We start from the raw sequence: 12,876 nt of genomic DNA on the forward strand, positions 1-12,876 counted from the left end.
ATCGAAAATTTTATTTTTTTCTCCATAGAGTTAACACAGTGATAGCGGCCATTTTGAATTTCAAATATCGGTAAATCTTGGGTAATTTGTTTCTCTAGTGCTAAAATTTGCACGGTGACCCCTGATTTTTATTCTTCAAGGAGAATGGTTGAAAGATTCATTCAGGAAAGTTTGAGCAAAAGTTTAAGTCTTGCACTTTCGAGGCGCATACTACCTTAAGAAACATGTCTTGTGATCAGTGAATTTGTAAAATTAACTGACTTTACCAGTTCGCTGTATCTGTACTTGGGATGAGATTTGTAATACGCTATAACTCATTTTTAACTATTTATCTTACGTTTGGACATGTCTTTGTACACAATTATCTTGGGATGTTCTAATGCCTTTCCAATGTATGCAGATGATACAAGATTGATAGTTACTGTTGCTTGGTACGGGCGAAATGCTACTTTATCTTTTCATTTACATACACGTAAATGGAACAAAACAATCAAGGGCGGATTTAATATCCTAAATAACTTGTCTGCATTATTTTCTTTCGTCATTGCTTTGATAAAGTTTGTGTGTGCGATGTGTGGTGGTGAGTTTGTGAGTGCGAATGCTTCGTGAACTCTACAGTGTGTGGAGGGGTCGCAGTCACAATAATTTTAACAACTTAGCTCGGTTATTGAAGCTCTCTTTTGAAAGGTGGGGATTTGACCGAGTGGCTTTGACTGTGATACCATCGCCAGATGACTGGGTCTGTACGTTGTGAGTTCGAATACGATCATAATCTTCTGTATGTTCATGGGTTACCAAATATCAACACGTATGATGGACTTTGAACACTCGTTAATGCAAGCCTATTTCATTTACATGCATTAAACATGGATGTAACAAACATGCAGTGGATGTAACAAACATGCAGTGGATGTAACAAACATGTAGTGGATGAAACAAACATGCAGTGGATGTAACAAACATGTAGTGGATGTAATAAACATGCAGCAAATGTAATAAACATGCAGTAGATGTAATAAACAGGCAGCGGATGTAATAAACATGCAGCGAATGTAATAAACATGTAGTGGATGTAACAAATATGCAGTGGATATAGCAAACATGCGATGGATGTAACAAACATATGCAGTGGATGTGACCAACATGAAGTGGATGTAGCAAACAAGCAGTGGATGTAACAAATAGTATACTGAAACTGTAAAACATCTATATCTCACGTACTATTCGCAGATACTACATGACACTTGTTTACGCAAGCCTATTTCATTTACACGCATTAAACATGCAGTCCATATATCAAACATGCAATGGATGTAACAACATCCAGTGGATGTCACAAACATGGAGTGGATGTAACAAACATGGAGTGGATGTAAAAAACATGCAGTGGATGTCAAAAACATGCAGTGGATGTAACAAACATGGAGTGGATGTAACAACATCCAGTGGATGTAACAAACATGGAGTGGATGTAACAAACATGGAGTGGATGTAACAAACATGGAGTGGATGTAACAAACATGCAGTGGATGTAACAAACATGCAGTGGATGTAACAAACATGCAGTGGATGTAACAAACATGCAGTGGATGTAACAAACATGATGAAACTGTAAAACATTAATATCTGACGTACTGTTTGCAGATACTACGTGACAAGAGACTCGGTTCGGGACAATTGAAGAACAGCAAATTACGTAAAGAGAAGCCATAAAAATGTAAAAAATATGCAAAAAGCGTTCCATTAAATGCGTACTCTGGCACAGATCAATAGACTGATTGTGACAATCGAGCTGTTGCTTTATCATGTTCGGGTTAACGACATTTTAAACCCAGTTCTAAATCTCCCTTTGGAATGCCCAAAGAAGCAATAGCTTAAGGAAAATATTTCAAATTTATAATACCTTGCAAGTTTGATGTCTCCTTTTGACGTGACCGCTGTAGCAGACGACAAAAAGTGACCATCACGGGATGGCAGTGAGCTTCTTCCACAATAAGGAATCCCACGTAGGCTCTGTAACCTTGGAAACAAGGAAATATCATTTCAATAGTCACTGAGATGGAAAACTATATCATCCAAATTTATTTTTTACTCAGTTGACGACAGAGACGGGATCTGTGTTTTGTGTAATTTATTACCGCTGTTGTGACTGCTTTCTCAGATATCAACGATATGCGACGTTCAGTGTCGTCTTTAAAGTAACAAAGTGTGGTGCGATGCAATCAAACAGAGATTTTTGAATAGCTCGTTATGCCGTGGTTCGAGCCGCATCTATACCCACAGGTTTTACTTATCTCTAAGAACATATGTGTAGCGGAAGAAAATAGTGATGAGAAAAGTGTTCCAGGAGAAATCAGCCGAAATGGGCTATATATCAAATGCTTTACAGCTTGTTTTGCCAATGTTCGAAACAAATCTGCTCCGAAAGTTCCAATGTTTGCCGGTGTAATTAGGCCATGGATCGACGACATACGCAGGCCAAATGTCACCATGATACAATATTTTTTCAACGGAACTCTTTGTATAACAAAAATATTTTACAATATTTTGCAATACGTTTGTTTTGAAAATGTAATCACGCCAGTAATTTCGCGTATCGCATAATAGATGTGTAAATATGGAAAGACCGACCGGCATATTGGAAACATATGACCACAGCTGACATCTATCAAACATTTTGTCAAAAGTCTACAGGAGTATTCCTTAGTTTTAATCAAACTCTTATGTCATGTGAGAAAGCATTACAATTTATATTTGACAGAAATTCATAGTATCATGAGTAAGATGTCATGTCAATTAATCTTTACAAAAACATCATGATTAATTACTTGTCATATACATTTTAGAGATTACGTCTGTACACGTCACGATATAGTTATTACTTACGCGGGTCTTTAGATAGATCACTACCTTCAATATATTATGACAACAGTAAACCTTAGCAGTTAAAGATAAGTTTTAATAACAAAGTAAACTGATAAAACAACTGTCACTTTTATTCATATCAATGAGGGGAAAGTTAGGGCTGATATAAATTTATAGGAAATTAGATATGATCATCTGATGAGATACATGCGTTATGCCGAATATAATTTTTGTCTCCATTTTAAAATCGCAAGATGCATTGCGTTAGATATAATTTTATCAAATGCTTCTTTAGTCGAATAGATTAAAGGCGTATATCTGATCGGGCGAACCTTTAATAAAGTGAATTGGAAATTGGATAGAGTAACTAACGGTGTGTTAATGTAAAATGTGATTTATCTGGCCTGAAAGCTTCTTGAATAACGGTTTTTTATTGTTTTAGCAACCAATTCTATGATCCCGGACACGTCTGTACTACAGGGGTGACTGCCTGAGCGATACTTCAGCAATAAGCCTAATTTGCCCCATGGTTCAGCAATTGATTTCATTCGTCAAATGCAGTAGTTCAGATATATTAAAACACCTGTCTTCAAGAGCATGTTGCAGCTGAATTTGACGTTGATTTCACCTATCAAACTGAAACCTGTCTATCGATCCGACAATTCTAATAAAGCAGAGAATACTTAAAACACGATTGGAACTAATTTGGGATAATTGCATTGTCACATTTTTCGAATTTCTCAACAGTGTTAGGTGTTGAAATATTACAAATTACCCATAAAAACAAATGTGTAACTTAAATAGAAAAGCAGATGAGCTTACATTTGCAGATTAAACCGGCATTACTTCACCACCCAATTATCCCGAGTTAGTTCCAATCGACGTGTTCTTTATATCCTGATACAACTGGATATAGTAAGGCTACTGTCAAACCTTCGCAGCATCAGAGAATGTTTTCACTAGACAGATTACAAAAAGATGGCAACAGTTCTTGGGCTTTCTGATAGCTGTTGGTTATATACTAATGTAGCTTGTTTTTCCGCAGATGAGTTTATCTCCCTTGGGACAGAAAACTGCGTGCTTACCCGGGGTGCTTACAAACCATACATTTTGTTTTGAGCAGCTGCGCTATATTTGTTCTGTCAGCCATTGAAAACCTTTATTAGATCTAAACAGCGATATCAAACCCATTGAAGAAAGCTATATAGTGCCAAAATTGGCGTTCTTTGGAGTTTAATATTGACATGACTTCCTAGCCCCTTGCTATCGCCTGATACCCTTTCGAGCGTTAGCTTCAATCTCTTGATCCTGATTTCAGAGTTGTCCCGTTACGTCAGCTTCCTCCTGCTCGCATGGCCAGTAGGTGTGAACGTGCACAGCCAGTCAAAGGTACACCTCTGCCAAATGTAGCCCGATGTATCCCTAGGACTTCAGCTGAAACTGTTCTTTTTTACTGAAATTTGCTGTCTTCACCGTCATGTGTCGTTTCGTGGAGCACGCGTTGAACGTCTTATTGCTCAAGGATCGATAAGACCCTTTTGTGTTTTTGCATTTAGCCGGCAGTACTTTCGTTATCAAGGGGCAAGCTAAGTCTATACGAGGTTGAATGCACTTTGACGTATCTCGGGTCTGAATGTATCTTCTTAATTCAAATCAAATTACTAACTTTATTAAACAGGGCGGAAATTGTATTTTCTCGGACAGGTTTTTTGAGCGAGATTGTTTGATCCTCGATTAAAACACATAGAATGGTAATACGAAGATGCCAATTGTCTTTCAATCCATAACATTGTTTACAAGCATTTAAAAACATAGGTCTCGAGTAAAAACAACCACAGCGGGTTTCAATTCGTGCCACAACTCAGTGTGTGAGAAAGTTTTAGTTTCCGCAAACATAAGTTCTAACTTTCAGCTGCAATTGTTACTAAAACAACTACCTTGAAGATGAAGTGAAATCAACTTTTCAGCTATTGGTCCAGACAGAGTTGTCCTATGCTGGTTCGCTTTAACTAATCAACGAGTCGGTGACTTTGAAATGTGGATGACACCCAAGCTAATCATTTACATTGTACATACAATGTGTCTGTCTCATACACGGAGTTATGACACCAAATTGAAACCCACAGTACATGTATCTCATACATATAATATATAGCCTAAATACATATGACAGTGATTTGTACTTAGTGTCCCGCTTGCCAAATGATGTGCATTCCCATTCTGTTCTTACAAAGCTGACTCAATCTCTCCTTCGGCCAAAGCAATATCTTGTCATAGAGTGCATCCCATTCCAAAAGCTTGACACGTTTCATCGCCGTCCGGATGAGAAAAATGAGCCTTTGCTTCTTAGTTAGCTGTGGGCTACACATTTTAACGCCGAATTTCTCTGATATTTCCTGAACAAAGGCTTTATTAGTCAAATATTTAGCTGCACGTAGTCACCCTGGTATTAGCCTTAGAAACGCGTGCAGTATTCCCAGATTTCCGCCATAGACTCCGTGTTCCGTGTACTCGACAGATAAACATCCCCGGGAATATCACTTTAATCGCCTTGCGCGCTCAGTAATCTGGTGCAATCAAACTCAGTGAAACCCCGGTTGCTCCGTCCTAGTCAGGTTCCAACTACACAATGGCATATAGTGTATCTCGTGAACAGATCTATCAGATTTTGTTTGGAAACCGTCAAGGAAAGCAACCATCTCTGACAAATTCAGGTCGTTATTTCAAGCAGAGATTTTCAGGAAAATTGAAGATAGACAAAAGTGCGTGTTTTCAGAAGGTCTACTACAAGGCAAGAGTGAACAAAGTGTTAGTGTCTCTTCCATCTTGATTTTAGGAACATTAGCCTAGGCATTAATTCTAAGCACTAATAAAAAGGCAGGCTGAAAAATCTAAGTAGAGTCTAAGGAATTGCGTTGTGGATCTATTCGAGAAGTAAAGGCTCTGAGAGGATACATAATGTGAATTCGAAAAGAGCAGAAATGTCTCCTGAAACGTCTTGTCTAGCGATCTGGATTAGAAGAGAACGTTAATAATAATGAAAGCCTCGCTCAAATTTTCCTAATAGGCTATTTTCACATAAATACATGAATTACCTAATGCCGCTTTTCGTTGGATGAGCGACACGGATATCATACTGAAGTATAGCTGAGGCTTTTTATTGGTTTGTCTACATAAGGAATGACACATTCTTTTATAGAGAAAGTCGGCTGAGAACGAAGGATGGAATCGATCTAAATATTCAATCACTCCTGTTATAATTAGAGGTTATTACCCAATATCGCCTGTTGCTGTGTCGTATCAGCATAAGTGTCCTTTGTGCTGCGTCAGACACAAGACGAAGTCGAGTGTCTGACGCAGCACAAATGACACAAATGGTGATACGACACAAGGAACAGACGATATTGGGTGATAACCGATTTATCATATACTCATGCCCATAATGTTACTATTAGTACGAAAAACCTCAAATTTTGAGGTTTTACTTTATTACGCCTTGCGCATAAATATCGGAATATTTATGTGAACAGGCTTCATTCATAAAGTACGACAAAGTCGTCATCAGGCGCGACATCGCTGCAAGTCCTACATATCTCAATGAACCCTAGGAAGAAATACACCAGGATTCAAAAATCGTACTACAGGAGGAACCTTTTAAGGTGCAATGTGCTATTACAATCGTAACCGATCAAAAACTGTCCTCAGCTTTAAATCTATTCTGATTTCTATAGCGCTCGATCGTCGTACGGCACGGAGCTCGCGCGGAGAGGGCCGCCATTTTGTCTGTTTACCCTGAGAGTTGCCATGTCAACAGTCGTCGCGCGCGCGACATCGCTGTCACGCCGCGCACTCAGTACCTGTTCGGGGGTAGACCGTGCACAGTGCCGGCGCCGTGCGAACGGCAGAATGTTTGCTAGAACTTGGCCAAAAATACGAGAACTTTAATAGGAAAACCATGGGCAAACATTAAAAGACTCAACATGTTATTTTCGTATTTGGCAACCAGAAATATCCGTGTTCCTCGAAGCCCTTCAATTTTTTACGTTGGCGACATCGCTTCGCAGGCGGGGAGCGGCAGCCATTTTGTTTGTTTAGGTTGTTTACCAACAAACTGCTAATGTAGTTCGGGATAACTCCGAAACCGATTACGTTTATCGTGCATATCTCGACGTTTAACGTGAAATATCACGGCTGACATTTTACGGTGAATGTCACTACGATGAAGCAATATGTGCAGGGGTATATGATAATTTGTAAAGTCATTTCAAATTTTACGTTAGGACCGGTTCTCGCAGTTAAATTACGGCAAACTGATGGATGATAGTGTTGTTTCACAGTAGGCTTCCACTGCAACTATTTCGATATAGCAATGAAACCAGTCAGCCATGCTGTAGGAACCGATTAGTGTATATGTGTGTAGTTTTATGGAGAAAAAATACCTAAATGGTTCAAAATATTTGACATTGGTAAAATAGTTATGTCTCTTTTCAACTTTAACTCCTTCGGGCAAATAACTTTAAGAAATACCTAGGCAAAACAAGACAGCTTGACTCTGACTCTGCTGCTTTATTATGTGACATGGGGCGGTATAGCAATGTTATACAATTGTCTGTATTTAAAATGTACCAGAAAGTATACTCCCCGGTGTGTTTTTATTATGGGTCAATGGATAGTCCTTTGATCAATGCCAATACTGTGGCAAATTCAGGAACAATAGCTCAATGCAGTTGCACACATCTGGTAACATTAACTTGAAGATTTCAGAAGAGTACCGTATAGTGATGTTTAGACAGGGACCTACGCTGTAAATAGGGAATGATGGTAAGTTTGTATACAAGCTAAAATAAGTTCTAGTTGGCAGCAAATCTGTTAAGTCCTAGAAGCCATTGAATTTCACAAAATTTCTTATCTGTAAGTTCACAAAGCCAAACAGCCTTCGGTCCATATAGAGCGTTTAGAGCAATTTTAAAATCACATGCACAAATGCGCATTGAATCAGAAAAAAAGATTTCCTAAGTTTTTGGTCGTACTTGTCTTTCAAAACGGTGTGTACATAAAGTAATCATTTTATGCTTGTGATCACCCATTTATCGTTCACTAAAAGCTTTCCATTCGCACGCAAATAGCTGTATAACTTCTAAAAAAAGCCTCTCTTTACACGATTGCATGGGATAACATTAACAGTCATACCTATCCACTGCCTACACCTATTATAATACTACGTTTACAAATTAAGTAACATTCATATCTGACAACTAACAAGTAAAGCAAGTATACATAAAACAAAAGACATCAAATCTACGAATGAACGGATTCCTGGAGTTTCAAAATCATATGTCTAATAGACATACCGTATTTACATTTACGTCCATGATACCTGCCTTACAAGAACGTTTGAATATCAACACAAGTCTTCCCTGGAATACCCTTGATCTAAAAATTTGCTATAGATAAGTTAGGAACCGATTATGCCGCTGTCGCGGTGTTATTGGTTACGTGTTCTGAGAGTAAAACTTTAAGAAAATGAGTACTTAGGACTTGAGCGTACCTGGATCCCACAATTCATAATTTCGTGGCAGTGTTCCCTGGTCCAGACGTCCAAGAAATATGACCCCCAACACCAAGCTTCTGAAGAACCTTGAGATGCAAGTGAAGGTGCCCAGAACGACGTTGTAAAATATCAGAAAGAAAGAGCTGACATGGAACCACCGTCTACAATAAATAATAATTTGAGAGGAAAAGTTATTCGACCATAACACATAAAACTTCATAACCTCAATACCATAGATATTGCTAAATTCGCTTTTACAAATTTATTACTTAACTATTAATGTATCTTTTACTTATTACAGATGGGGTATTCGTAAAATGGTATACGTACCGGTTGTTGACGCAAACAGTGTGTCCTCTGTCTTGTAGAAATACATAATGAGACAGGGCTAGCTGTAAAATGTAGACTAGTACACCAAATGTACCGCCTTGCCTTTGAAATGAATGTAACAAAGAAACAGAAAAGTAAAGCAGAGATCATGATGATATACAGTACAGCTTTCGCATCACTTCTCATCCGCATCTGCATTGCCTAAAAAGTTATTGCATAGCACTACACAGAACTGAGGATCCATTCATATTGCATTATTTCTCATCCATCCGTGTCACATCGCACCCCACCCCACCATAGCGTCATGTTTCTATCGGCACGTTCGGCACGTGGCATTTTCTAGAAATTCGTCGGATCGCTTTCGCGCGTTTGAGCTAGAAAGATCTCGCACAATCCATATTTGCTTTCGAAATAATCCATTACAAACTTTCTGCAATTATTAAAACCCACCCTCTCTTTTATTCAGATATATTCTGCTGTATCAGTGACTGGACATTGAAGCCTAGCCATGGCTCGTTTGTCAGTAAACTCATTCTTCTGCAATATATAATTCGTCAGTTCCAGCGTCGCCTTGAATTCTTTAATTGAATTATGGCATGATGGAGAATCCGGGTATGACCACAGATCTAAAGAATGATAGCATCGCCACGAATCGAATCCAGCGTATCCATCGCGTCCGCACTGCATCAACTATAAGTATCTCTTGCTGTCGCATCATATCGTATTATCGAGTACATAGTATTATTGATCGCGTTGTCTCTGAGCAGGCACAGTTGAAGCCAAGAAGACATTTACAAATTTACGAGGTATCGGCCATTGAAATTGATAAGTGATGTCTCGTGAAGTTTTGGCGTTACAGAAAGCAAGCAGCGGTTTATCAAATAAAAGATTCCGAAATACACAAAACTAATAACTTCTGTTTTCCTTAAAGTCCGAATTGATATTTCAATCACATCTCAAATGACCCGACATCGATAAATGTGCTTCGATGGCACAAATAAAATGGTTTATGCACCTTCATATAACCGTCGGTAAATATAACCGAGAATCGATAAAACAGCAGTCCTTGTGCTGACATATGAAACGAATTTACCTGAGTCAGAAGAATATTTTAACCGTGAATGAGTCGAAATCAAAGAAGGAGCCAATAAAATGGTGTTTTCGCCGTTTATATATGTATTGGATTAACTTTATGGGATTTATCCCCTGTGGTATTTTGATAAAAGTTCGCGCGGGCAGGCAAAATCCATGATTTATGGATGACACTTTAGATACACCGTTTTGCCGCCAAGACTTGTAACAGTTAAGGTATGTCTGGCGGCAATGGAACAAACAGCAGGAAGTAGTGGTCCTTATCCATTTTCAAAGAATAGAGATGGCAGACCGTAAACAAAACTGAAATGGTTCTCCTCAAAGCAAGATGTTATACAAAAGGAGGCCCTGTCTCGTTGCCGTTATAAGGGGAGTGAGATATAGATTTATTTAAACACATACTGAAAGATCGTAGTCTTTGAAAATCCTAAAAAAGTCGAGTGTTCTATATTTTAGAACATGCAAATATCACAATTTCATTCGTCAATTATCCCGCAAACACGCACAATAAATGATCGAGGAAAGGGACCATACTGCAATCGAAGTCACTGGTCCTAACTTTTGTCTGTAAGACCATTTCATGGACCCTTTCAATGTACCCCGGATTCTTCTGCGTGGTTGGAACTATTATGCGTTTGTTGTATCCATTACCATGACTTTTCTTTCCCCGCTAAAAACATGCATTTTTATCTTAAATTACATCTGTTTCCGATCAATGACGATGAGATATGATCGACAATGTGATGCGAGACTGGTGAGAGAGACCAGACCACTATCCGGCTGCGATGCGAGCGAGAAGTCTACTGAGTTGAATGCAACGCGAAAGAGATTGGTCAAGTAAAGCCGACCGAGGTGATGAGATTTTGATGCGGGTGCGATGCGCCGAGGACTCGAAAAGGGTGAGAAGTTATGTGATGGCTGTACTGCAATCGTAATTAAACTGGTTAATATCGCTCATAAGCTGTCACTTTAAAAAGCCATAGATTTTTTTTATTTTGTATTTCATGTTCATAATTTAAATTAATGAACTCAATTGCGACGATAGCGATAATTTGATTTTTCCCTTCTGTCACCATAAGAATAATCGGATCACGGAACTACGATCTATTCTACTTTAAAGTTGATCCAAGGTCCCGTCGACATTTTAAACCGAGAGTTCGATATGACTTGGTAGCTTACAAAATACGTGGGGACCATGTCATCATTAATAAAACACGTAGGCCCGTGCGAGCCGTAGGTTCCGTGCGTCCGTACAAAATACGTGTTACTTAGCGAAACTCTTGACATTCTCTGCCCCAAGAGTCCACATAAAGTTAACTTTGTGATAGATAAACACACAACTAAATTACGCGAAGTAAGGCATTTGACATCAGTAGAAACTTCTTTCAACCATTCTACCCCTTCAATATTTATTACATCACCACAATGCAGACATTGTTTGCGAGAAACTAATTCGCTGGGCAGGTGCAATCAATCCATAAAATATTTAATCAAAAAAGGTATGCGTAGATTGCGAAATGACGGGATAACATGATGCTCTCGTAAAAACGGCCGCATGTTGTTCTGTTTGTAATAGCCGTCGACCAGTATCGTAATCTAGACAGTAACACCTGTTCTGTTTCCAAAAAAAGACAGACATAGAATCAATTACATGAATTATAACGACGGTAACGTCCAATAATTAAACGATGAAATTCCTTTTCGAATTGTGTTCGAAGAACCATACGTCCATGTGCATGCATCTCTGAGTCATGACATTACAAAAATACGTCTTACTTAGCAAAACTTGCCTTGAAAGCTCAAACTGCGTGAATTTCTGGCTACGTGTCATGATTCATTTCATCTTGGCCAGCTCGTACGAGGCCGGGGATAGGAATTTTGAAAGTGACAACAGGTGTAAATTTTTACATTCATTAATTTGCTGTTGTCAAATACAATTTCTTTGTCTTGTAGCAAAAGTATATGGAATTACAAAGTATCAGCCTTGTGAAAAAGCACACATTGTGTTTAATATGCAATTATGTTATTTATGAAAGGGAAATTTTAGTCCACACTGACATATCGTCGTCACAGTTAAATTAGACATTGCTCATAAATTTACAAGTTTCATTTCAAAGGATCTAGATTTGGGCAACAAACTATATTTTACAGGCAGAAAAAAGCTACTGGAAACACTACAAAAGTTACAGTTAACAGAGCTTCCAAGTGAGACACTTACCATATCAGATCAATACGACTGAAGAAGTTTGAATCGATGCCGTACTTTATCGGTAAAACTATTTGGTACCACACGAGGAATATTACAGATGCGAATGACATTTGCAGCAGTAGAAACGCTGTAGTCAGAGTTAAAAAACAGGTTGTTTAACATATACGACATTTAATATTGCATGGTAAGGTTATTTATCTTTAAAAACAATTACATAAGAAGTGGAATTCATATAGCAATATCTCATATCTTGATTATTTTTATGAAATTATCTTTGCAATGTTACAAAGGTGGAATTTATCTTTAAATTAGCAATATCGCATATCTTCATAAATTATTATGAAATTTTCTTCAATGTTATTCACATTGATTGACTGGGATGATTGTTCAATTTGTTATAGTTTATGCAGAATTATGGTTAATCAGTGATTTCATCAGTGCTGAACAGCAATGACATAGACGTGTAGCTCTTAAACGTTCATGGGAGATTATTGGTTGAAAAGGCAATATATAAATATCTGTGTCATCCTGAATAACATTGTCTAGCAATGTCTAATGTCAACAGCCTTTTAGAGCAGCGCTGAATCAGAAATCATTTTAGTGTCCACGCTACCAGCAAATACGATAGACATTAACATGCAAGGTCTATTCATTGAACACAAAAGTTTAATACAGGCTTATCTAACTTCTCTCATGAACACATGCGCTTTCTTTGTCTTTACGCTGCCGTGAAAGACATCTTTAGTAGAACATTACCACACAGAGTGAAATTATCAAAGAACATTACCACACAGAGTGAAATTATCAAAGAACATTACAACACAGAGTG

At 38.2% G+C, this 12,876-nt stretch overlaps 1 protein-coding gene across 1 annotated transcript in view; it reads right to left on the reverse strand.

The window, feature by feature from the left end:
- LOC139121263 (stimulated by retinoic acid gene 6 protein-like) overlaps positions 1–12,876 on the reverse strand; it is a 91,524-nt gene that overhangs the window by 1,325 nt on the left and 77,323 nt on the right. The window contains exons 13-16 of the mRNA XM_070685997.1: positions 12,057–12,174; positions 8,747–8,848; positions 8,414–8,577; positions 1,904–2,020 (exon numbers count right to left, since the gene is read on the reverse strand). Coding sequence (XP_070542098.1) covers positions 1,904–2,020; positions 8,414–8,577; positions 8,747–8,848; positions 12,057–12,174 — 501 coding nt within the window. The remainder of the gene's footprint in view (positions 1–1,903; positions 2,021–8,413; positions 8,578–8,746; positions 8,849–12,056; positions 12,175–12,876) is intronic.

Source organism: Ptychodera flava, chromosome 21, assembly GCF_041260155.1.
Source record: "Ptychodera flava strain L36383 chromosome 21, AS_Pfla_20210202, whole genome shotgun sequence".
Taxonomy (NCBI): Eukaryota; Metazoa; Hemichordata; class Enteropneusta; family Ptychoderidae; genus Ptychodera; species Ptychodera flava.